This window comes from Phoxinus phoxinus, assembly GCF_949152265.1.
Source record: "Phoxinus phoxinus genome assembly, chromosome: 11".
In the NCBI taxonomy this organism is placed as follows: domain Eukaryota; kingdom Metazoa; phylum Chordata; class Actinopteri; order Cypriniformes; family Leuciscidae; genus Phoxinus; species Phoxinus phoxinus.
The window spans coordinates 4,010,521-4,036,227 of NC_136886.1; the positions used below are offsets into that span (position 1 = coordinate 4,010,521).

Below are 25,707 nucleotides of genomic sequence, written 5' to 3' on the forward strand. Positions count from 1 at the left end.
ACATTTCTGTCCAAATATCACTTCTATCACAAAATATGGAACATGATTAACATGAAGATATGTGTTTAGTCAAGAAAATGTTTTGATTATAAAGTAATTCAAATACATTTTGTAATATGAAACCTGAAACCGCTTTAGGGGAGGAGAGCTAAAATAATTTAGAGTACCATTTCCATGGTAACGCAAGGTTCAATTTCAAAACGATTTTCACAGGATGAATTTTGAGTTTGTAAGCTTTCGAGGGTATGGAAGCTTGTTTCCGCCACAGAATAAAACATTTTAAAAGATAATTGCGACTTTTTATCTCACAATTGCGAGTTTACATCTCGCAATTCTGACTTTTGTTCTCGCAATTGCAAGTTTATATCTTGCAATTCTGAGATTAAATGACATAATTGTGGGATAAAAAGTCGCAATTGGGCTTTTTATTTTGAATTCTGTGGCGGAAACAAGCCTCCTTGCGAATGATACCTAATTTACAATGATTACTAATATGTGATTTCAACTTTTTATCTCACAATTGCGAGTTTACATCTCGCAATTCTGACATTTTTTTCTCGCAATTATGACATTTTTCTCGCAATTGCAAGTTTACATCTTGCAATTCTGACTTTATATCACGCAATTAAACATTATATCACGCATTATATCTTATACGCATATAATATTATATGCGTATAACATATATTATATTATACGCAATTCTTTATATCTTGCGATTCTATCTGTCGCAATTCTGACTTTATAACTCGCAATTGCGAAATTACGCAATTCTGAGATTTAAAGTCAGAATTGTGGGATAAAAAGGCTTTGTAGTGGGCTTTTTATTTAGAATTTTGAATTCTGTGATGGAAACTAGCTTCCATACGAATGATACCTAATTACTATTACTAAAATATGTGATATGAAAAAAGGCGATAAATAAAAAGAGCGCCACTTAAGGGTCCTGCTAGAGGTGACAGATTTGAATGGCATATATTTGTATAATTACAAAGTCAATGTGTAAAAAAAAAAGAGACGGTTAGCCCCCAAAATGTACATTTGTGTGTACAAATGTTGCTAAATTGGCTAGGAAATGTTTGTGTCAATTCCATTCCTGCGTAAGAGCGCCGCTCGCTCGCTCGCTGCGGCGTGGGGTTTCCCAGGGCAGACTGCAGGGTTACCGCGCCCATCTCCGTCTGATGGCCGGATGAGAGGTGAACTCAACTGGAGAGAAGTGCTCCTTCAAGGAAGGCAACGGGAAGTGGCCACCGACGGACTTATTCTTTGACAAAAGTCACCAATCGGACATTTATGACTGCAATTTTTCATCGAAGTTGAGATCCCCCTCAAACAGGCTCATTTCCCGCCCGCTGGAGCGAGTTTTGTCGCTGTGGAAGTGGATTCGGTACTTCTCCCACTGCTAGTTAGCGAGCTAGCTCGTCTTGTTCGTTGATGCGTGGATTTGACAGCCACACCATCGTTTATTTCGGTCAATGCCATATAAACAAAGGCCATTTACGACTGAGAACAGGTATGGAACACTATATGCTTATTTTATGTGTGTGGAACAGGTTGTTTGGTTTAAAACGGATAAATTTGTTGGATAAAATGCTGGTCACCATAGAGAATGAAGGGGGGGTGGGGTGAGGCGCAGGTAGCGGCTAGCCGACCGATTTACATACACAACAATGCTAGGCAAATGGGCAAAAACAGTTATTTTACTCGGCTATGTGCGCTTATATTTCAGTATTTAGACTTTTTATAGTGTTTAATCGCTCGTTCCTTCATTGTAGTGTGAATAAAGTCGGGTGACTTCACTTGAGGCCGTTTTGCGCGAGTCAGCTTGCTAGCACTTAAAAACGGCGTTACCTCCGAAATTAAACCGATCGAGGATTGCGGGAATTCTGTCGTGTGGTGATTAGGGGTGTTTTAAAGGGAATACAAGTTGGTTTTGATATAGAGTGGTTAGGGTTTTGGTTGAGAGGCTCTATAGGCTAACTGGCTAATTACTGGAGCTTCTGCTGGCAAAATATTCAGCTTTTCAACCCAGCTAGGCCTTCCTCTATGTTAACGTTACAGAATCGAGGATTTTTTTGTACGCCAAATGCTGGTTAACACATTGCCGTGTACTGAATGTGAATATTGATCGAATTGCAGTCGACAAATAAGGATTAGTCATTTATTTGTTCACCCGATTATGTAGCAGTAACGTATCTGTACCAGCTGGCTAAATATTTCAAGCTATTCTACTGTGCGTCTTTACTATAACATTATGTATTTAACGCTACGTGCCAATGGATTTATAATGTGTCCAAGTGGCTTAACCTGAAATCCAGTGTGCATTTAAGCGACTTGGCGTGAAAGTGTTAGTCTTTATTGCATTAAGTGTTTTAACTAACGTGCTCTTTAAAACAACCTAATTGGATTGCATGAACTATCTCCAAGTCTCTCTTTAAAAGGCCTTGCTGTTCAGGTAACGTTACATAGGTGCACTGACTGACTCCCTTTCCCGACATCTCAGTGATGCTCCACTACGATCCTCCCTAAACTGCTTTTGCTGATGATAAAGGCATGTTAAGTGTGTTTTCTCCCGCGATCCGGCCAACATTTATCACAGTAATGCAGCAAAAAGCACTGCAGCTCTTCAGATACGCGGAATGAATGGAGCTTGATGGCCTTTATTATCGCTGCTGGAATATTTTAAGAACGGGCGAGCAGCTCAGTATTGAGGTCACTATTAAGGGATTGGTCGGGGAAATATAGGCTATGGGATAAATATGTTTCACCCCCTCCTTTTCCCCCTACCGATCGAGTTTGCCTTTCTCTTCGGCTGGCATTTAGATAAAGGAACGCCGTTCATGAATAAATAAATGGAATCAATGAATTCTTCAATGTGGGGCCCAAGAACAAGATGGCGTCCGTAGCCTCTCTCTCTCCCTCTCCGGCTTTCCTCTTCGCACTCATGTCAGCATGCCGGTGATTTAACCCGCTGAAACGTCGAGGAAATGCAACGTTCCGCTATAAACACAGCTATTTGTTTTCTAAACGAGCCCTGGAAAATATTTAAATGCAAAGTTGATCAATTTTGGAGTTAATATCTCTTTATGCGCCCAGTGCACTGAAGCTCCATATCCGTCATTTTACACTAAATGAATTGTGAAATAATCGCATATCGACTCGTATTTCGAGTTCTCTGGGACATATTAAACGCATTTTTTAAATGCTCTGCACTTCTGTTGGTATTTTGCTAGACGTGTTTGTATTCTCTTGCTCACAATAGCATGTTGAGTTTAGGTAATGATATTTTAAGTGGTTTATACATTTAAACCGAAAGCAAAAAGGTGCTGCTCTTCAAATATTTATTTTATAATTGTCAAAGCCAGGTATTTTGTGCTTTCATGTTCATTGAATGTTTCATACATTTTATTAATTGTTCATTTTTAAATTATCTTTGTATTTACTGATGCATTGTTTGTAATCCACATGCATTTGCATGATGTGCATGTCTTATGTATTATCTGCATTGTTTGCTTGACAATTTTGCATTGAATACAATACACACTAACATTGATTTATTTTTGCATTTGTGGGTAACTAAAAGCATCAGTTTGATTCCCATTGGACGCCTTAGAAGCTGATAAGTGGATGGGTGTGATGGCATAATCGATTTCTGTTCAGATAATGGAGTTTCTGAATATCTTTTTTTTATTTTCATGCTGACACCCATTTGTGCAGTTCAGTTATTCAGGTGATATCGTGTTGAGATCGGTCATATAAAATGACTGTTTCTATTCTATCTCCTAATTCTTGGTTTGAAGCAGTGAATTTGTTCCCCCCTTCATGTTCAATATGAAGAAGTCATTAAGATAAGTAATACGAGTAGTGTAAATTGTTGAATTCAAAATGCAAGCTCTTCTGAAACAATAACACAAATTCCTAGACTTCAATCCCAGCTCTGGACAGCTGTTTTTTCCATGAGTGATGCTGAGAGGGATTACAGATTTACTGTAGGTGGATTTTAGCTTTTAGGATTACAGGCTTGGATAGTGATAGTGCTGGTTACTGTCTTTTCTATGATCCAGCTTTAGCAATATGCATTTTATTTTTCTTCTGTTAATGCCTAATAATCTGCATCATCCTCAACATTTGCAGTAATTTATGTTGACGGAATAAAGTTCTGTTTGGAGATCGGGCGGTGTGTGTTATCAAGTAAATGTTTTTGTGTTGTTCAGATCATTTACAAGGATTTGGTCAAATAAATGTTTTCTAAAAGGATCTAAGAAAGAGTTGCCCTAAAGTGACCTGAGAATACGTAGTCTGTGGCACCTTTAGGCCATTTCTTACAGCTCTCTTTTTGTCCTGCAGTCAGCTGACTCTGATCAAGTGTTTGTTGAGAGGGTGAGATTGAGCTCTGCTAGCACATATGCTGATGCCATAGCCATACTGCATTCAACCATTTGACTTTGCTTTGTGCTATCTTATACTCTAGCCTTTGGCACAGAATATTGAGTAATTATTATGTATAATGAAGTTTCATTTTAGCAGATAGTAAAAGGAAAAGTTTGAACCCTGCTCCATGAACCATGTTTGAACGTATTGATGACCATAACATTATCAGATTATATTAATGTCAAATCTCTTTATTTTTTTAATGATTTGCATGGTCCTGTATAAGATGATACTGTAAGCCTCTAATATCTGGGCTTATTTTTCCCACATCTTGTTTTTAATGAAAATAACCGTTATTAATTGTCATAAACAGATAATTTTCGTTGCGATAATTTTCGATCAGCATTACTCTGATTAGGGCAGCTGTTAATATCTGAGTTTATTTTTTTGCAGTTGAAGTAGGTTTTTTTTCCCTCCTGTATTTTTTTTTAAAGTAAATGAACAATAATCAATCTTTTTTTAAAGGGGGGGTAAAATACTTAGTTTCAGTCAATCTCATGTTAATCTTGAGTACCTATAGAGTAATAGTGCGTCCTTCATATCTCCAAAAAGTCTTTAGTTTCATCATATTTATAAAATAAAAATACAGCTTTCCGATTCTAACCGGAAAAAGCCGAGGTCCTTGATTCTGGGCGTGGGCGGAGCTATAGAGTCAAGCGGGAGCGCCCGGGAAGGTTTGCTTATTATCGATCGTGGTGCGGTATGCCATATTACTATATATATATAGTATTTGGTTTGCAAATCCAGCAACCTGGGCCTTGTTAATAAAACATTCGTCACTGAAATGACCAGAACACAAAACCGCACTTGCCACACTCCTTTGCTGTCCCGGAAATACAAACTGCATCCACTGTTCCAGTAACACTGGGTTCTTTGGGAAGCTGAACAAGGTAAACTTTCCCTCACATCCCAAAACACACTTTTTTGGAGACATTCTTGACATCAACCATTCCTATAGCGCTGCTGATGATGATTTCCGGTAGTAGCGCGTCGATGCATATATATTATATAGAGATATATGTGACCCGATCTGGCGAAATGAGTCGGAAGTCGCAACGTTCCATTTTAAGATACGGGCCGATAATGTGAAAAAACAATAAAAAATAAAAAAAATTTTTTTTTTGCTAATTTCAAAGAAAAGACATTCAAAAATAATCTTCCAAAGTTTCGTGGTCCAGATAATTGAGCAAATGTATTTAAATGACTATTAAACTTGACAAAGTTTTACTAAATTCGTTGGAAATGAACATTGCTTTTCTCAAATCCTCTCGTCACCTCTGAGCATTTCCCGGGTATCCCCTGAAACGTCCCTATCTCTGCTCTCCAAATGGTGTTACACGTTGTATTGAGCCAATCAAAAAGTTTAGAAATGTACACAAACGCTGATCATTTGTCAATGGGAAGCCCCGCGGCACGCGATTGGTCCAGCCATCCTCCTGTCAGACTCGCAGCGCTCTGTGTTAACCCAATATTTAACTGTTGGTATCTCCGTTATTAATTTGTTACACTGTTATTGTCAACTAGCCTACACACACACACACACACACACGCGCACGCACACACACGCGCGCGCACGCACACACACACACACGCGCACAAACACACACACACACACGCGCGCGCACACACACACACACACACACACACACTCTTTCTCTCTCTAGCTAAAATGTAGCACTTCTGTTCAATCTTTCTGATTTTTGTAAATCTTTGTAAAAGTGCCTTTTAAAATATTTATTCAAATAAATACTTTACAATAATTTGATCTTCAGCCTGGTTTACTGTAATAGCATTTATATATATTAATATCTTTGGTCAAATTAAGCTGTAAAAAAATAGTTTATCCCTTTAAATGCAATGGATTTTGAAAGATATCTACAAAAATACGGGCAAAAAACTTTAAAAGCTATTTTCTCAGGTTTCCAGTTGGAAAAAGAGGGCAGACGACCATAATTCAAATGTGTATATCTTTAAAACCATTCAAGGTATGTCTTTGACTATGATATCATTTGAAAGCTTATTATCTCCTCTTTCCATTGATATCAAAATCTCAATTTTGAAATTTGGGTCACTGTGACTCATTTTGCTGGATCAGGTCACATATGATGTCTATGCGTCGATGAGCGCGGTCTTTCTCTCCTCTGGTCGACGTGTGCGTGAACGCGCTTTTCCGAGAGCAATGCTCATATAAGGAGTTCCACTCTGGTCTACGTCATTAGATCTACGATAGAAAAAAACCAGCCGAAACGTGTTGCAATCCGGAAGTATGATTTTCAGCACAGAAATTCTCTGTTATTCGTTCAAAATAACTTTTCAAACTTTGGCCATTATTAGCATGAGAATCCATCTCTTTAACACTGTAAACAACTCTGAATACATGAAACACCATTGTACCCCCCCTTTAAATATTTGCATTATTCTGATGTGGGGATGCATGATATATCTGCCACCATATCAGCATTCTCCAATATATGTTAATTTATAATGTTATCATTATCGGCCCTATAATATTTTTCCCTGATAAATTATGGATTATTTTCTTAAACTGACACTTCAGTTGCGCACAGTTCGCTATGATGGGTTGGGTTTGCGTGAAATGTTATTGGAATCACTTCGAAAAGGAAAATCCAGTTATGTGCAACATAAGTCTGTCATAAAGGCTACATGAAATTATAATGAAAACACAGGGCTTGAATTGCTTGATAGCACTAGTGCTTCCTATTCCCAAATGTTTAGGAGCCCCCACTGAAAATTAAGTGGGGGCCCCCACAACTACAATTTATATATATGAAAATCTTTATTTTATTTAAAAACACCATGCTTTGTTGAGAAATGAAAATGTAAGTGATGCACCGATCACGATTCAGATTTTATACAAGCGAATTGTGCAATTTTTCTTTAAGCAAATTTATTTGTTTATTTTCTCTATAACTGGCCAAAAAAATGCAGCATGAGCAGTTGTTTTCGATTTAAATTAGATTGCATAATTTCAAGACTTGAAGCAAATAAAGATACATTCATATATATACTGCCACCCCAATTTAATACTGATTTTTCTTCCTGTATTTCAGTTGTCTTGCTGTGCCTGGTATTTTCTCTGTTGCGTGTCTGCGCTCTCCTCTTTGCGTCCGTCTTCAGCGTGTCCCATCTCTGGCCTGTGTTACTGTCCTGTTAACAGAATTATCAAGTCTGCAAGTCCAGAATATTGAAATTAAGCCAAAAATATGTAAAAAAAAAACGTCCGATTCCAATTTGTACTTCAAACACACTAACGAAAATTGGAAGGTTTTTAAATTAATTTTGTCTGATCTCTACTCCAGACTTGCACAGTCGACTGGTGCATTTCTAGAAAAAAGGTCACACCAAAACAATTATTTGCACTCGCACGAACTCTACCAAATAATAGGTCGCACAGATTAAATTTCGGGAGTATATGTGGCCAAAATGGTTGCTATTTTGCTAAACACTATTGTAAAAGAATGTTGTGAATTCTTTGTAAGCCTGTGTTTTAGCGTGTTTTTACGGATAAGCGTATCCACAACATCCATGTCGACATCCATGAGTTATGACTAAATTCGCTTGTGCATTTTCTAGCCTTTTATTTTGTAAGTTGTTTATTTTGTGTATATCTGATTTTGTGTGTATCTTATTTATCTCATACAGGATGCGTTTATAAAACGCACCGGTGATCATCTTCAGCTTCATCACATGCAGCTCAAACAGCAATGCACAACATTAATAACTATGACTAGGACTGTCATATCACATAACATTATAGTTAGAACACTATTGTAAAAAACATTGTGAATTATTTGGATTTAGTTGCTGTGTTACAGGATAAGCGCATCCACAACTTTCATGACTAAGTTCACTTGTGCATTTGTGCCAGATATAGCCTAAGTTGTAATTTTATGTTTATTTTGTATAAATATCTGATTAATCTCATATAGGATGCATTTTGTTGAGTTAGCCTAAAGGGTCATGAAACCCCTTAACACATTATTTGAGATGTAAACAGATAAGAACAAGCTGCACTGAAAAAAGAAAAGTACTCATAAATTAGTGGAAATTGGTTATTTTTGCGTTTTTCCGTGTTGAAAATCAGTCAAATCAACATTGTGGAATCTGAGGTAGAAGCGTTGATTCGGAGTGTTAGATTGGCTGCCGGGGCTGGAGAGAATGATTGTACGTCATCCTGTTCATGAGAATGAACTCTTTTAACCTAATCACTGCGCTGTATTACGCATGAGATCAAGACAATTTCAGTGCTGTTTCTTCACCTCTGCCTGTTCAGCGCTGCGATCAGACACGTGCCGTAACCGTGCGTTCACACCGCCCTGCCAACGACGCCGTGGAAAGATTCGTGGACGCTCTGATGCTCTGACGTAGGTAGAAATCGAATGCTCTGTCTTTTTTTAAACTTTATTTAAAGGGGCCGCAAAGCAAACAAGCATGTTGATCGTTATTGTTGCAGAAAATTTATCGATGGAAAGAACTTAACAATTATAGTGACATGTTTGCTAACGAAGTAAACCAATTAAAAGCCATTTGTGTGGTGTGGCTTTTGTGATCATGGTTAAGTGCTATTCTAATTTGCATTCCCCCTGAAAAACAAGCGTTCTAGCGCGGAAATCTTGCCTATAAATAGTGTTGCGCGCCGCCTTATCAAATTCAAATGATCAACCTCTCTATTTTGCTTGGAAACTAATGTGGTCGGAACCCAAGTTTACAGGACTGGAATCCTCTAAAACGGAGCACTTCTACATTCCGATTGGTTGCCGCCGAACCGCGTCATAGCTCATTACCATAAAGTTAACCTGACTTCAACTCTCCTCTCCGTCCAAGACGCGCCGCCGGAGCTCGCCGCCGGCTCTCATTGAAAATGAATGACTTCCGGCCACTTTGGCGCTCTCGCGGTGGCGGTGTGTAAGTGTACGTCTCCTCAGCACAGTTGCGCAAAGTTTTAATTTCTCCCCGATGATGTCAAGAGCTGTAGCGCAAATGAGAGCAGTTTCTGTGCGGATCGCCAAGATGAGTTTAAAAATGCTCGCAATGTGGATCATATACAGACTGGTGCTATCATATATACAGAATGCTCTAAACATTAACCAGCACTGTGTATGCGCACATATTTGTGACTCGCTCTGCCGAAATGAGTCGGGAAGTCGCAACGTTCCAGTTTAAGATATGGGCCGATTATGTGGAAAAACAATGAAATAATAGATTTTTTTATTTAATTTTTTTTATATATTTCAAAGAACAGACATTCATCTCCCAAAATAATCTCCCAAAGTTTCGTAGTCCAGATAATCGAGTAAACGTATTTAAATGACTATTAAAGTTTACAAAGTTTTACTAAATTCGCTGGAAATTAACATTATTTTTCTCAACTTCTCTCGTCACCTCTGAGCATTTCCCGGGTATCTCCTGAAACGTCACTATCTCTGCTCTCCAAATGGTGTTACACGTTATATAGAACCAATCAAAAAGCTTAGAAATGTATACAAACGCTGATCATTTGTCAATGGGAAGCCCCGTTTCGACTGGCCCCTTAAACGTTAAAAGGATGATACAACAAACATTTCGCTTTCCTTGGACACGGCAACCTTTTCACGAATATATGACTTGACCTCAAAGACAGACACGGGTAATCGCACGCGCTCAGTCCATCTCTCTCATATCACTGTTTAGGCATGTTAAGTGCAAATCCATGAAGCCTCAGTACAAATCACCATGGTAAACACAGCCTTATCATTATTAACTTATTTAACATTCAACACCCATGCACGAAGTTCAAAACAAGAAGGGTATAGCCTTATGAAAAAAGAAAACATGCGTTATACTTGCGGTTACTTGCATTCCTCTGCGGTTGGCTTGTCAGTAGCGCGGTACTACAATATTGCGGTTATCTCGACAGCCCTAAGAACAATGAACAAAAAAGTAACTATGCCTTTTATTCTTTCTGTGTTAAACTGACGTGTGTCATTTGTTTAGAGACTGTAGTGCTCGTAAATGTAATGAAAATATTATTGGGAGGAGGGTTCGTGACACTTTAAGTAGCCCGCTAGCAAAGCTCTTCAGTTTCCCTGACAGTGTTCATTGCTGCTCTTTAAAAGTTGAACCTATTTTAACTTCAGTGCCGTGTTTTTAGATCCCCGTTAATGGGATCTGTGCATTCGGTCTTAAAGTAAGCAGCATTCGGCAGCCTAAAAAACATTCTTCTATCCATGTCATTAATGTTAATCAAACAACAAAATGCAAAGAGAAAATCACTTTTGAAGCTTTAACAAAGATTAATTATGTTTCATTTATACAGTGAAGACTGTGCAGTGTTATTTTAGTATTAGCAAATGCAATCACAGATACCGACTCCCCAAAAAAATTATACTATTAACGACAATGCATTTTAAGTATAAATAAAATCAGATGAGAAAGTATCATGAATTGACAACTCTTTATTTATTGGCTAGCAACATGTGCAACATACTCCATTCCCTCTGAGGTGATTAGGAGCAGCTTAGAGCTTAACATTCCTCTGAAATAATGAAAATAAAGTCTTTCAAAGTAATCAAATGTAAAAAAAAGCTCTGCATATTCTTCACTGTATAAATGAAATATAGATTTATCCTACTAAAGATCAGTGAGTGATTTTCTCGTCTTTTCTTGTTGGATTAACATTATTGACAGCAGGAATATTAGGTCGCTGTTGCTTTAAGACCGATTGCACAGATCCAATATACAGTTACACATGCAACTTTTTACCCCAACTTTTTGTTCACATGAGACATAACCGATGGCGTTTAAAAAGTTAGTTCACCCAAAAAAATAAAATGATCTCATAATTTACCTTATTCGTCGGGTCAGAGGTCACTCTTCCACCGGAGCTAGACTTGCCTATGACTTTTACCGGAAGCCAGTGATTTGAGTCTATAAAGTTATAAATGTGGATCTTTTTTTACAAAAAAAATTTGCACCGCTATAAAGGAAAGAAACAGACTAAAATCGCACGGCCGGAGGGTTGCTGTTGTTACAATTTCACCGCTCTCCGTAAAGACATTGCAGATTTATTGTCCTTTTCAGACACCTAGTAGAACTGCCAGACCGGTTAGTGAAGCAATTTTAGCTGCATAGAAAAATTGTCTTGCAAGTTTTGCGTCATCTTATTGGCCTTTATAAAGACCACCGATCAAACTATTCGAAGCTATTATTGGCCAATAATGATTGGTGCCCGATCAATCAGAGCACCGTTAATTCAGTATCTCTACCTTAATGCTGTTAGACTTCACGGGAAAACAAAGTACTGTTTTTTTTTTATTTTATTTTTTTTATCTTTATTCTATTGTATTTTTCTATGCTTGCAATTTGATTTTCTATGCAGATGCACTCCCCTACAAGATCATACCATTATTATAGAATGATTAATTATTTCCTAATAGAATTATTCAAGTAATCTGGTGTAATTGTTTTCATATCGCAATATTTATTGCAGAAAAACTAAATATTGCAAATGTCAGTTTTTTTTTCAATATCGTGCAGCCCTACTTTGTTGGCATAGGCCTGATTATGTTGATATTAGGAAGCCCATGATAGTATTTTCCCCCCACAATTCGAGCAGTAGAAACTTTATATGCTGCTTTATTTTTCCATTGTGTGATTGTCGCTGTAATATAGAAATAAAAATCACTGTCTATATCCATCAAGCTATGTATATTGGTGCTTCTCTGGTAGTATCCATGTTGGGTTGTGCTGTTAGAAGAGAACTAAAGGTGAGGTTGATGGACTTACCTTTTGTAACCATGTCATTTTGATCAGCAAGATTAGAGGACTTAGGCGAATTGTCTTGATGCAGGCCCATTTAAGAGGTCAGCCAATCAGGAGGAAGCAAGTGTATAGGAAAGGATAAGACGTTAACCAAGAGAAACATTTTCTTGCTGTCAAATACAAGGAGCCTTGTGCAAACCACATAAGGTAAGAAATTCAGAGTATAACCTGAAAGACTTTAAGAAAAGTTTAAAGGTCTCTGTCACATTGGTAGGGTAAGGTGTCTTAGGAAGTAAAATTGCTTGTTGTCTTCAACATACTTCAATATTTTGGTTCTGTAAGCTTGGACTTGTTGATTTAAACTGTTTCCTTGTCTGCTTTCTTTTTAAGCTATGTTTGCTATGCATGTAACTTTCTAAACCTTTTTTTGAATCATTTGTTCACCCAGGTGAACGCCTACATGAGGTGCTTAGTTCTTTCGTTGGTTGACAAACTCAAATGTCATCTTATGAATACTTATCCTGCTTTTTCGGTCACACAGCTAACTTTTTACATTTCAAACATGGAGCCATTGATTTCACAATTAGGACCTGGCATAATACACCAGAGGGCAATGACAATTACAGGAAATGGATCCTACCAAATTTATAGTGCTAGATTGCCTGACCACAGACATCTGGGAGTAACACGCATATGTGTGGCTTCTCTGTTATGTAGTGCTAATGTCACTCAAAAAACGTATTTATCATTGCTTGATGGTACTCAGCTGACCCATTCAGCTTGAATAGCGGGTGTTTGTCATTATTTCTTCATCCTTTCTCCTCTTAGCCCTTCCTTGGTCTTGATGTTCATCTGTACGGTCTATACTCAAGCTTGAACCTGCATTCATCTTGCTCAATCAGGACAACTAAGACCAGGATAATGGGAAAGATGACAGCTTCTTAAGAGCCAAGATATTGTGCAGCTGCAAATTGTTCTATATTTGAAGTCATTTTTCATGTAGGTCATATAATGTTGGCCTAGAATATTCACTTCAACATTTAGCAGAACATGGAAACATTACTGGGATGTGCAAAACAGCATTTTTTTTTTTTAATTGGCTGAACAATGGACTGTGAGTAGTTAATTTTGTCTGCTAAAGACCCATTAGTCAATGCATTTAAAAAGTGATAGTCTTGTAATTCTTAATGGCCAAAACAAGAATCCTGTCAATTTTGTATGCATCATGAATAGACCATATACCTAACTTGGCCTTGGTTGCTAATCCAAATAGGGTATTCCTCAATATATTTGAAGAGTAACAGTATATTGCAGTGTGGATTACCGTGAACGTGCCACACTTATACTTGCATTAACTTGAAACCTTTGTTGTCCATCATTGCATCTCTTGCAGCGAGCAGATCCTTTCCATGCTCTTCACATACTCACAATTAATCCCATCATTAGCTGCCTTTCTCCAGCGTTAGATGCGTACACTCCAATGGCCCATTAAAACAGCTGCCTTCATCAGCCGTTTGTCTGAGCGCATGAAGGATTTGGGTCAGCAGGATAGGTGCTGCTCTTCCGATCAGTGTCCCCGGTGTGTCTTAACTGGATTTGCCTGAAGGAGCTGAATCAAGCGTGTCCCAGGATTATGTCAATGACACTGTGGAGAGAGAGGTGTGAAAACACTGTGGGCTGGGAACGCTAATAGGATGAGAGCTGGCCTAGAAGGGCTCGCTGTTGTCAGTTGAGTGTGTTTGCTCTAAATCAAGATTAAAACGGACAGGCTATAAGGGTTTTGAAGTGCGTCGGGTTATTATTCTTATTAATAATAAACAATTGAATCAGCGTTTCAGCCTGGAAACCAGCACTTTGTATAGACAAACAACAGTTGCTGGCTTTATTGTTTAGTAAGGACATTGCAGCATATTTAGCTTTAATGCTAGCTGTCATAGTTCTTTGCTATTAGTCTATCGGATGAAATTAAAATGACTCCATTTACTTTCCTGGTGTCCATAAAGTTTATTCTCCATAATCATACATTTAAATGTTATAAATTGCTCCGCCTTTGAAACGACTTTCCTTTTCAGCTGTTGTCATCAAGCCCTCGTTTTTTTTCTTTCGTTTTTTTCAGCCCTCCCTTCAACCACATGACCCCATTCTTGGATGTAGCACCCAGTTTTCATCATCCAATCAATTCCCAATGGATAAAATCCTGTCCTACATTCTCATTGAATATCCGGTTTTACTCATAATTTGTCACATTATGGATGTAAAATGCCATTTTTTTAATGTTATTATTTTTTTCATGCTAGAGTTTAAGATAAGGTATTTTTTTTCCTTGCTGATCATTGACATAATAAAAGGACAGAATCACAGCTCATTTCTTTCCGTTGTTCTCTTTGTACTTTTTCATTTTTCATTAAGGAGCAACAACTAATTTCACCACAAGAGGAAATGGTTCTTTGTGTGCTTTCAGTAGCTAATGTGGTGGGATGGAAACTTGGTTTACACCCTTGTGTATTGATAAACAATCTAGCCAATCCATTAACCAATGTTACATGACATGGTAAATGCAGTGATTATTCCTCTTATAGATGAAGCTAGCATGTGATATCAGTGGAATGATATGGGTGTTTTCGATATCGGATGCTAATGCCCAGAGACGGTTACATAGTGGGAAGGAACATGTTTGAAAACCAGAAATATGCACAATTAATTTGTTAATTGGTAGTCTCAAATTGTCTATTGAATGGATAACATTGTAATTGGAGCCTAAATGTTTTTTTTTCCCCTCCTTTTTTGTGTGCTGCAGATCAGAACGTGTCCCGGCAGTAGGAGTGAGGCAGAGCTTTAGAAGAGGAAAATGAGTGAACTGGACCAGTTACGCCAGGAGGCTGAGCAGCTGAAGAACCAGATTAGAGTGAGAACCTTTATCTCTTGTATATAAATGCGTTCCTTAATCCCTAAACCATACATATATAATGTAAAGTTAAATGAATGGTTATTAAACATGATATAAACTAAATGTTCTAAATGCCCAATCATCTTGAAACGGTCAAATATCTAGGCTACTACTAGATTGGCCCGGTCAATATCAATCCTCTTACTGATATCTGCTGATTATTTTGCCTGCATGATTTTAACACACAAATTGAGCATCGACTAGAACGCCGGTTGAAAGGGGTCAGTAATTTTGGACCACCAAGACACTAAAGAAAAGTAATGCACATACCGGTACTCATAATCAGAAAATTTGACACATTGATCGCATTTAAAATATCAGCTGTATTAAAACTAGGCATATTTAAATTCTAATTTAATCAGGTGTTTTTTTAGATTACCTGGTAGTCTTGTTACGCCGTAATATTTGCATAACCAAAAGACATTTAAATACAGATGGTGGTTGTTTACACAATGCAGGAAGAGCATTTACTGTAACTGTACTGTTCTCATTCCTCTCAGCGTCCAGAAAGAATTTATACCCGATACTTCCTCCATCAAGGCGCTTTACATATAGTCTAAGCCAGAGATGTTTACCAAACCTCAGCTATTGTGCTCTTCAGTTTTAGACTGAAATTGACAAATGTGTCTCTCAAATCTATAACCTTTTAGCCGTAATCGATCAATCAATGATTAAATAAACCTTAACGGGCCAATAACGCAAACAATTAGGATGCTCAGTTTGTTCAATGGGTGGATTATATGAACAAAGCTTATACATGTAATTGTATATCACTGGTACAACTCTCATGTTACTGTATGGTTATTATATACAAAACATTAACCCTCATTTTTTTGGTTTATTACATTATCATGAAATAATGCCTCATTCCACAGCGTCTAAACTGGTTTTCTTATTTTCTTTTTTGTAGGATGCAAGGAAATCTTGTGCAGATGCCACACTATCACAGGTAAGAGCTTCCACATGCAAATAAACTGTTTTATTCTAATTAAGTGACCCTAATTGAAATAAATGGATTAAGCCCCATACTGCTGCCATTTGTATGTGGATATTTTTTAAATGGCACATATATTTTCAGATCACAGCCAACATCGACCCCGTTGGCCGAATCCAGATGCGCACAAGAAGAACACTGCGGGGGCATTTGGCTAAAATCTATGCCATGCACTGGGGCACCGATTCCAGGTACAGCATATTTCAGAACAGCTCCGTCACGTTATTTGCATGACAGCCTGACCTTTTTTGCAAGCTATTTGAAAACATCCTTATACATCAGAGTGAGATACACAGAGGGGTTTCCCTTTCGCAGTGAGGGTGTATGGGTTCATGGCTCGTGTGGTGGCCACTGCACGCTATCCCTTCTGCATTGAATCATGTTCTTTTATTGTGTTTGTGTAGGTGGTGACTGATGGTTGTAAGTAGGTGTTATGACTAAGCATGTTGTTACTATTATAGCTACAGCCAAGAAAAATCCATAATGGTACAATTTTTGTGCTGGATGGTGCTGGGAATAGCTTGAGATTGTTCTGGGAGACAGTTCTCCTGATTGTAGTTGTGCAAGCTGTGATTTTTACTTCCACGTTCTCTATAGGGTGTAATGTTCTCAGGATGTAAACCCCACTCATTGCCATCTTGTGTTTTCTGTGCAGGCTGCTTGTCAGTGCCTCCCAGGATGGAAAACTCATTATTTGGGACAGTTATACTACAAATAAGGTATGCTATTTAGAACATTGGGATCCCTAGACGAGGGTTTAATGAACTTTGTTTTTTGTGAAAACGTCATATTCAACCAAAATTTTTATTTTTCACTTGTTTTGCTCATAATTGGCCTGTGCGCATTTCGACTAATTTTGTCAGCAGGGGTTATACATATATATATATATATACACACACACACACACACACACACACACACACTTGTACATCTATCTTTATGAGGTCATTCATTGACACAATGAAATCTCTAGCAGTTTACCCTAACCTTACCCATCACAACTAAGTGCCTAACCCTTACCATAAACCTGCCCTTAACCTAATTATAACCTTATCCCTAAAACCAAGTCTTGACCCTCAAACCGGCCTTTAAAGGGGTCTAAGAAAGTGAGGACCGGTCAAAATGTCCAAAATGGTCTAAAACTCAAACTGGTCCTCACAAAGATAGTTGTACAAGTGTACACGCACACACACACCACCACCAAATAGAAAACACTAAAATAATTGATTATTGACTTTTTATATCAGTGCATTCCCATTAATGTTTCCTTATTAATTACCACAAACTAATCATCACTATTAGTTAAACTAATTAAATGATAGTTCACCCAAAATTTTTAATTGTCATCATTTACTCACCCTCATGTTGTTCTAAACTCGTATGACCTTCACTAGCCGCGTTTCCACTGTCGGGCCAGTGCGAGCCAGGGCTTTAAATGGGCCGTGCCGGGCTAATAGCCTCGGGCCAGTAGCACCGGACCCAAAATCTGCTGCTTTTCCACTGTTGGGCCACTAAAACACAGCGCTTCACTAAAACATGCCTGTAACACGCCTCTCTGGAGCAACGTCACACTAACCCATCGTTTCACCAACAAATGGAAGTTTTATCAGAAAATAAATCGGAAAGAAATCACTGGAAACACCGTGATTGCAAAACAAACATGATAAAAGCGACCGTTTGCTGGCATTTTTGTTGTTTACTTGAATATTTAAAACCCAAGTATCGATGTTTTACCACAGGTTTACAATAAAAAAGTGATACGTTGATCATAATGAATTGACACATTTGTCACGTTAGGTCTATTTCACAAAAGAAAGAGGACACACTTACTTATTCAGTCGTGTCTGTTTCTGTTTATTTGGTAGTTACCGGACATATTTACATCACATTTAGAAAGAATGATAATTTCTACAAATATATGCCACCAAAAATACGACCTGAGAAGCTTTAGCACTCTCTCGATTCCCAGTAGACTACAGTTATATTTTCAGTCAGAGAAATAGGAAGCCTCCGAAAAGAAAGTTGCTTTATTTTAGGATAGTCCGGTATAAAGAGACGAGACGTAGGCTTCTGACTGATAAAATAAAAACATGATTGTGATAGCCTTCATGCCTTCAGCCTTTACTATGGTAATGGTTAGCATGCATAGACTTTTGCATCGCGTCTAAATATTACATCGGATCACAAACAGAAGGCATTCAAACATGAACGTGAGTTAAATTATTTAAAGTCTTAAATGCTGACAGAATCATCCAGCACTCCCATCTCCAGACCCGGGTAAACTCCGCCTCTGTTCATAATCACTCCTCTAGCCCGAGCCGGCCTGCCCTGGACCAACGTATTCAACGGGCCAGAAATCCTGGCCAATGGCCCCGATCAAGCCCCGGAAGTGACAGTGGAAACGCGACTGGCACGCATAGCACGCCCGGCCCTGGCCCAACAGTGGAAACGCGGCTACTCATCTTCGAGAAACAAATGAAGATTTTTAATGAAATCTGAGAGATTTTTGTCCCTCCGTTGACCACTTTGAAGCTTCAAAAATATTCATGAAGAGATGGTAAAACTAATCCATATGAATCGAGTGGTTTAGTCCAAATTTTCTGAAGAGACTCGATCGCTTTATATGATGAACAGATTTAATTTAGGTTTTTATTTACCGGTACTTATAAACATTGATAAACTCGCACATCAGTTGTGGTAAACAGAAGCTCAAGCATGTTCGCTTGACGTGCAAACGTATCATTACGCATCACGTTTGAGCTTCAGCAAGATCCAATGAGGTTTGTTATCAGGCATCTACGCAAGTATGGTTGACCTCAGATTTCATTAAAAATATCTTCATGCGTGTGTAAATGGACACAATTGTAATTTTTGGGGGACCTATCCCTTTAACTTTGTGCCTTGTGCAGATGTTGCAGGATGGAAACCTAAGATGCTCAAACACATTAGCAAAGGAGTTTCACAGCTTTTGCATAGTCAATCATTTTAGTTTTTGAAAAATCTAGTCCTTATAAATAGTGCACATCTTGCTCTAACAGGAACTAATCTAGACCCTGTGATGATCAGCTATTTGAAATGGTTTCTGCTACAGATTTTACTACTTCCTGTCCTCTTCCATGTGTCACTTCCTGAGCATTCAAGTGTTGTTTTTCAGGTCCACGCCATTCCTCTGCGCTCCTCCTGGGTGATGACTTGTGCCTACGCTCCTTCAGGGAATTACGTTGCTTGTGGAGGTCTAGACAACATCTGCTCCATCTACAGCCTCAAGACTCGCGAGGGGAACGTACGCGTCAGCCGCGAGCTGGCCGGACACACAGGTAGAGGACGTCCTCCCGAAACACTTTCACACACTTCATTCTTGGCTTTTGTGAACATACACAAGGTTTGATGTTTGTCAAAGCTGTGATTATGTCGTGAATCTGCATTGGTGTGTTTTGCACCCTTTTAAATAGATCTCATGTGATCGGCCTTAATAAAAGCATCAGAGATTACATAATGCACTCATATTCGGTTCTGTCCAGGTCATATTTCACCTCTAAATCAAAAGAACAATATATTTTATTTAAATAAGTTTTATTTTTCTTTGTAATATTTTTCATGACAATTCGGCACGTTCTCTTCATATTCTCAGTGTAATAAAGCAATGTAAATGATCCTCCAGACAATGACATTGTTCATTCACAGATATTATTTGTTTTTTTGTTGATATTAAGTGAAATATTATTTATTTCTCAAAGTTTTGGGGAGAAATATTTGTTTGTAATTGTTTGGTAGAGCTGTGCATTAAGCTTCCTCCAATCTACAGGATACCTCTCTTGCTGCCGCTTCCTTGATGACAACCAGATTGTTACAAGTTCTGGCGACACCACCTGGTGAGTGTGAGAAACTGTATCCCAGCAGCCCATGTTGAGAATTTTGCTATATAGTTTAACAGGGATATTTGTACTTTTTTAAACAAGTCAGATTTCTATACATTTTAAAAATATTTGAAATTATTCATTTACATTACCTAAACTTTGTATTTATCATAATGTGCATGTTCTTTTACTGCATGGGTTTTCCCCTGCAAAAAAAAAGTCCTTTCTATAACATCAACAGGAAGTAGGAAATAACAACATAATGGGGAAACAAGTAAATAAGTACTTTTTATTTTTAACCCAAGTTATAGTGTTAGCTGCATTCATTGAGCTAATTTTTATTTTTATTTATTTTTATGGCAAATAGATTCATATTAGTGAAATAAAACTAACATTTGGGCCCATTTAGGTTAAATCTGTCTATTTTTGTCAATTTCTTATTTGATATTTATTTTTATTATTAGGTGTTTCAACTCTGAACAATTTAGCAGTTAGTTTCTACGTGTGTTTTGATTTCTCAATTAGTATGAATCTTGATTTTGAAGCGTGTAAATGGGAATGTTGTGATCTGTCCTGCAGTGCTCTCTGGGACATAGAGACCGGACAGCAGACGACCACGTTTGCGGGTCACACCGGTGACGTGATGAGCCTGTCTCTGGCTCCAGACACCAGGCTGTTCGTGTCAGGGGCCTGTGATGCCTCTGCTAAACTCTGGGACGTCCGTGAGGGCATGTGCAGACAGACCTTCACTGGCCACGAGTCGGACATCAACGCCATCTGTGTGAGTGCTCCTACATTAAAGCTTGATGCTGTACTCTTAGGAGTTACTGATGTAGTGCATATGATTTCCTGAAGAATTGAATTTACAAAGAGCTCACGTTGCCCCTGCAGTTCTTCCCCAATGGCAACGCATTTGCCACCGGTTCTGACGACGCCACCTGCCGCCTGTTTGACCTGCGCGCCGACCAGGAGCTCATGATCTACTCTCACGACAACATCATCTGTGGCATAACCTCCGTGGCCTTCTCAAAGAGCGGCCGCCTGTTGCTCGCCGGCTACGACGACTTCAACTGCAACGTGTGGGACACCCTCAAGGCCGACCGCGCTGGTGAGATTTGCACGCTCAAACAATATCTGCAAACGTATGCTAGTAATAGTTACTATCAGTGGCATGTGGTCTAGTGACTGCCCTGAAAGCAAACAAACCACCATTCACTCACACAATGGTACAGTGCTCGCTTGTTTACACGCCACATTGGTTTGTCTCCTTTGCATACGCCAACATGCACAACACAAGCGGCTGTTCATTAACGGTCCACATTTTAAAGCCTTTAATGTTCATATGTAACATTATCAAATGATTTGAAGCGCACCCGGGTATTTTAACGCATGCATACAAGCGAGACGTGAATCGCCATTCATACAAATGAGGCGGATTATCACTGTTGTGAAAACGCTGTCTGGCACCCTCTCCATTATGGTTTACTGACGTTTGGACTTTTTCAGGCGTGCTGGCCGGCCACGACAACCGAGTAAGCTGTCTGGGTGTAACCGATGACGGTATGGCAGTGGCTACAGGGTCCTGGGACAGCTTCCTCAAGATCTGGAACTGAACGTGAAGGTGCTTTCAATACAACATGTCCAACACAGTAAGAATCAGCCTCTTCCAGCACAACCTAACGACAAACAAGAGATACTTTGTGTTTTACACGGCATGTAAATGTATCCTCGTTCCACGTCCTGCTATTTTTGGCAACACGTTAGTGAAGATCAGAGGAGCGATGTGTAATACACCCACATTTTGTACCTTTTTTTGCCATTTTTATTTGACATTTTTATTTGACATAAACCAATTTGGTGCCATGTACAGTTGATCTTCTAGACAAATAAAAGTTTCTGTTATTTCTAAATGAATGAGTTTAGTTTCTCAATTTCATTTCTTAGTTAAATTGTATATTTGTAATGTAAGATATTAGATTATATAAATCTAAAAACTTTAGTTATCTAGAGATTTCTTTCTAAATAAATTTAGTTTAGATTCTGTTTAATTTTCTTGTTATATAATTTAAATTTACATTTGCATATTCATATTGTAAGATTATTAAGGGTTGTCATATGAATATCTGCTTCATCGTTGTCTTTTTTTCTCGTTCTTCTTTCCGCAGATATCATTTGAACTCCAAAGTTGACTGGAAGACCATTCCAACTTTAGAATGTTAAATTTCACAGCATCGTCAACAACAAAACACCTTATAAAACTGACTGACACCACCATGAAAAGAAATAAAACTTCTAAGGGAAAACAATGCCTTTCCTACACCAAGAAGAGCACAATTTGTTTTATCACCCAGCTTAAAAAAAGAAAAAAGAAAAAAAAATGAAGAAGATTTCCTGTGGTATCAAATGAATAACTTGCATTCCCTCTCGGACCATTCTGTGTCACCCTGTAAGAGAAAACACAAAACACTATCATCCCACGCTTATGTATCATGTGTCTAGAAAGCAAATGTTGGAGTGTAATTGTACAAATTATTTAACTCTTATTTTTTTTGGTTTCTTTTATCTGATAGTTCATCTTCTAGATCTTTTTCCCGCCTGTTTTTTCTGTTTAGATATGTTTCTGATTAGTAAAATCTTTTAATCCTGTTATTATAAAACCATGTGAAAACGACATGAAAGTCATGTAAAATGCTGAAACTAGACCAGGATGGAAGAGCAGCTTTTTTTTTGAAGATGCCAATCATGTGTTTTGTTATTTTCATGTGCACTAGGTTGCTCTAGAGGTCGTGTAGTTTCCATGAACGTGACTCGAGCGAGAGGAAAGCTTAATAATCATATTCTTTGGCGGCCCCGGACGGCGTTCACCTCTAATCTGTTCTGATTGGTAACGGTCGCTGGGCTATTGCCGATCACCGGCGAATACGAGCAGCCCTAGCTTTCCAAAACTGTAATCATGATTGTGCATTAGTTATCTTTCAGTGTGAATCCTGGTCCTTTGTCATTAAAGAAAAAAGAAAACGCCATAAAAATGCCATATCTCTTTTAAATACTTTGCCATTTCTGAGAGTCCGAGGTACTCGCTTCATTTATCTACGAATGGCCGTTGTAAATATGGGTATCCGACTTGCACGCGAATGCAGCATTATATCTTAGCTAATGTTTCTTTCCAGTCTCGTCACAGCTTTGTTTGCACAATAAGAAACTTGACTAACGTTTTAAGCGTTAACTAACCAAGCACATGCCGTTAATCACATTGAATGCTAATTTTAATGTAGAAAATGCACAAAAAAAGTACAAAAAAACTGAAAAAACAACAAAAAATACAATCCTCTCTTTCATTGGATTAAAAACCGTTCAAACTAACCCCTTAGTTTATCTTATGGTCTTACGTTTATACTTTTTTTCCTCGGTTTCTTTGAGCTTTCGGCTTTACTTCCGATTTTTGGGATTGTTTTCGTCGGGAGGTTGGGCGGGGAACGTTTCGATTTTTTTCAGTGGTGTCGGGATCAGTGTTCGGAAAAACAAAACCTTTTTCTTTCCTTTCTTTTAGCCCAGTTCCAGAGAGAGAGATAACAGAGAGCCCTGTCTGTGCTTGGAAATACAGTTACTACTATGTGAATGAAATGTTGTACAAATCAATGTCTGAAAATAATGATAATTCTGAAATTTTTAAGTTAAGCGTTTTCTTTCATCTGCCATGAATTAACGTAGTCGCATGCTGTAGAATTTGCTTCAAGGGGCGCTGACGTCTTTAGGCCCACTTGCCTCCACTGGGACGGAAAACAGAAATTTTGACCATTGAAACGTTGATTCCAAATGTTTTAGACATGCTGTGCATACATCCTTTACTTTCACTGGCAAAGCTATGCACCTATGTGAGAAATCACGACGACATGTATTTCCTGCAGACGACCTGTAAATCATGGCCATGCTTCCTGAAGTTATTCCAAATTAAACGACAGTTACGAAATGTCCCGTTTGAGACGCTCGAAACCTTTGTGAGTTTTTCAGATATTTCGAAATAGAAACTTTTGGCTTTTCTTTAAACGTTTTGAAATGGCATCTGACATGGCAGAGTCTTCTGTTCTTTTTCCACTGTAAACAGATGCACTTTCTTTAATAGTTGTGACTTTTTTTTTTATTGTTTTATTTCCTTTCTCTGCGATAATGTACAATAATTGTGATGTATTTGTGTGTGCTGCCACCAGTAAAGATTAATTGCAGTTCAATTAAAAATGGATTCCCCTTATTTTCTCTCTTCATTAATAACTGTAGATCTCAGCACTCCCTATCTCACCTTTTGTATTTAATTTCAGTCTGTCGGTGTACCACAGAAAGCTGGATGCAACATAGATACTATATTAAAATGTACTGTTATTTAAGATGTAATAAAACAAGTTTGAGATGTCTCTGATGTGCTGATGTTTTGCTAGAGAGTAACCGTAATTCAAGAGCTGCAGTTCCTCGTTCTTCAGACATCCTCGTTCTCCGATGACACCGTTCGTTCGGCGTCTGAACTGGGTTTCCAGTCCAATGAATGCATGCTTGTGCTAGAAATTAGTTTAGGGATATGTTTTAACAACTTTTTATCATTGTGATGTGATTTCTCACAGGACATCCTTCAAAAATCCTCCACGTTTTGCTCTAAAATACTGTAGTTGTTCTTAAATAGTTCATTTTATTCTGTGCCATTTCTATAAAATTACTTTTTTTCTTCTTTTTTTTATCCGATGCCTTGAACATTTATTGGTCAAACAGTGTGGGAACCTTGGCTTTTGGTCAAGAACAGCAAAGAAAGTGTGTACTATTTAGCCAAAAAAGAAAGTAAATTATTAAGTAAACATAAACCATTATCATGGCTGTATAAACAAAAGTTGTTCCAATGTAAACATCAGTGTGTGTCCAACCAGAGTATCTTTTCTGTACTTATTTGATATATTTAAAATGCTTTGAGTCTCCTTTTTTGGTAGCCTATTTAACCCAGAAGTCTTCAATAACTGTCTGCAAGTGGCCATTAGTTCTTAAGAATAACATTTCTAAATAAAACATCTGCTGTGGAGGCTGATCATCTCAGCAGGAAAAATGGGGATGAATTTATGGATTGTCTTAAATACTGCACTATTATAAACCCTTGGAATCAGAGTTTAGTCTTGACTCTTGACGTTGATATTGCACTTGAGACCACATAATAACATTCAGCCTTGGCTTTTTTCATAAAGGGATAGTTCAACCATAAAAAAGAAAATGCAGTCAACATTTACTCCCTTCTTTCAACTGTGGAACACAAAAAGAGTTTGAAGAACATTTGGGGACTTAAATATCTCCTTTAATGTTCCTCGGTAGAAAGTCAGACAGGTTTGCATTTACATAAGAGAGACAAAAATGCAGATTTGTAAGGGAACTTTCCATTCAAGGGACCTGGTATTGCTCTAAAAGTAATCAATAAATTCATAATGGGCTTATTAACATGAATGTACAAGATTTCAACAAACTGCTCAGTGTTATTTCTTAATCAATAGTCTAGTTTTTGCCAGCACTTGGCCTTATCTTCAGGAAAAGTAGACGATGTATTAGTTACATCTGCTCATTGCTCATATGCAAATGATCTAACCAGCCAATCATGTGGCTGCAACTCGGAGCATACAAGCATGCATTGCAGACATGGTGGTCAGAGGTTCAGGTATTTTTGAAACCGAACATCATGAATGGGTAATTGT

General features: G+C 38.1%; 1 protein-coding gene across 4 annotated transcripts; it reads left to right on the forward strand.

Moving 5' to 3' along the window:
* The first annotated feature begins 906 nt into the window (after positions 1–906).
* gnb1b (guanine nucleotide binding protein (G protein), beta polypeptide 1b) lies at positions 907–24,239 on the forward strand. 4 transcript variants are annotated; one of them, XM_079629294.1, is made up of 11 exons: positions 907–1,513; positions 14,990–15,097; positions 16,050–16,088; positions 16,218–16,324; positions 16,789–16,852; positions 19,288–19,450; positions 19,939–20,005; positions 20,570–20,771; positions 20,882–21,098; positions 21,497–21,639; positions 22,156–24,239. In XM_079629294.1, exons 2-10 carry the CDS (start codon positions 15,041–15,043, stop codon positions 21,601–21,603), a joined length of 1,023 nt encoding a protein of 340 aa, XP_079485420.1. In that variant the 5' UTR covers positions 907–1,513; positions 14,990–15,040; the 3' UTR covers positions 21,604–21,639; positions 22,156–24,239. The 4 variants fall into 4 exon arrangements, with proteins under 4 accessions (XP_079485420.1, XP_079485422.1, XP_079485421.1 ...); XM_079629296.1 differs by having other exon boundaries at positions 920–1,513; positions 21,497–21,611; XM_079629295.1 differs by lacking the exon at positions 907–1,513 and adding an exon at positions 12,182–12,399.
* Positions 24,240–25,707: the final 1,468 nt, after the last annotated feature.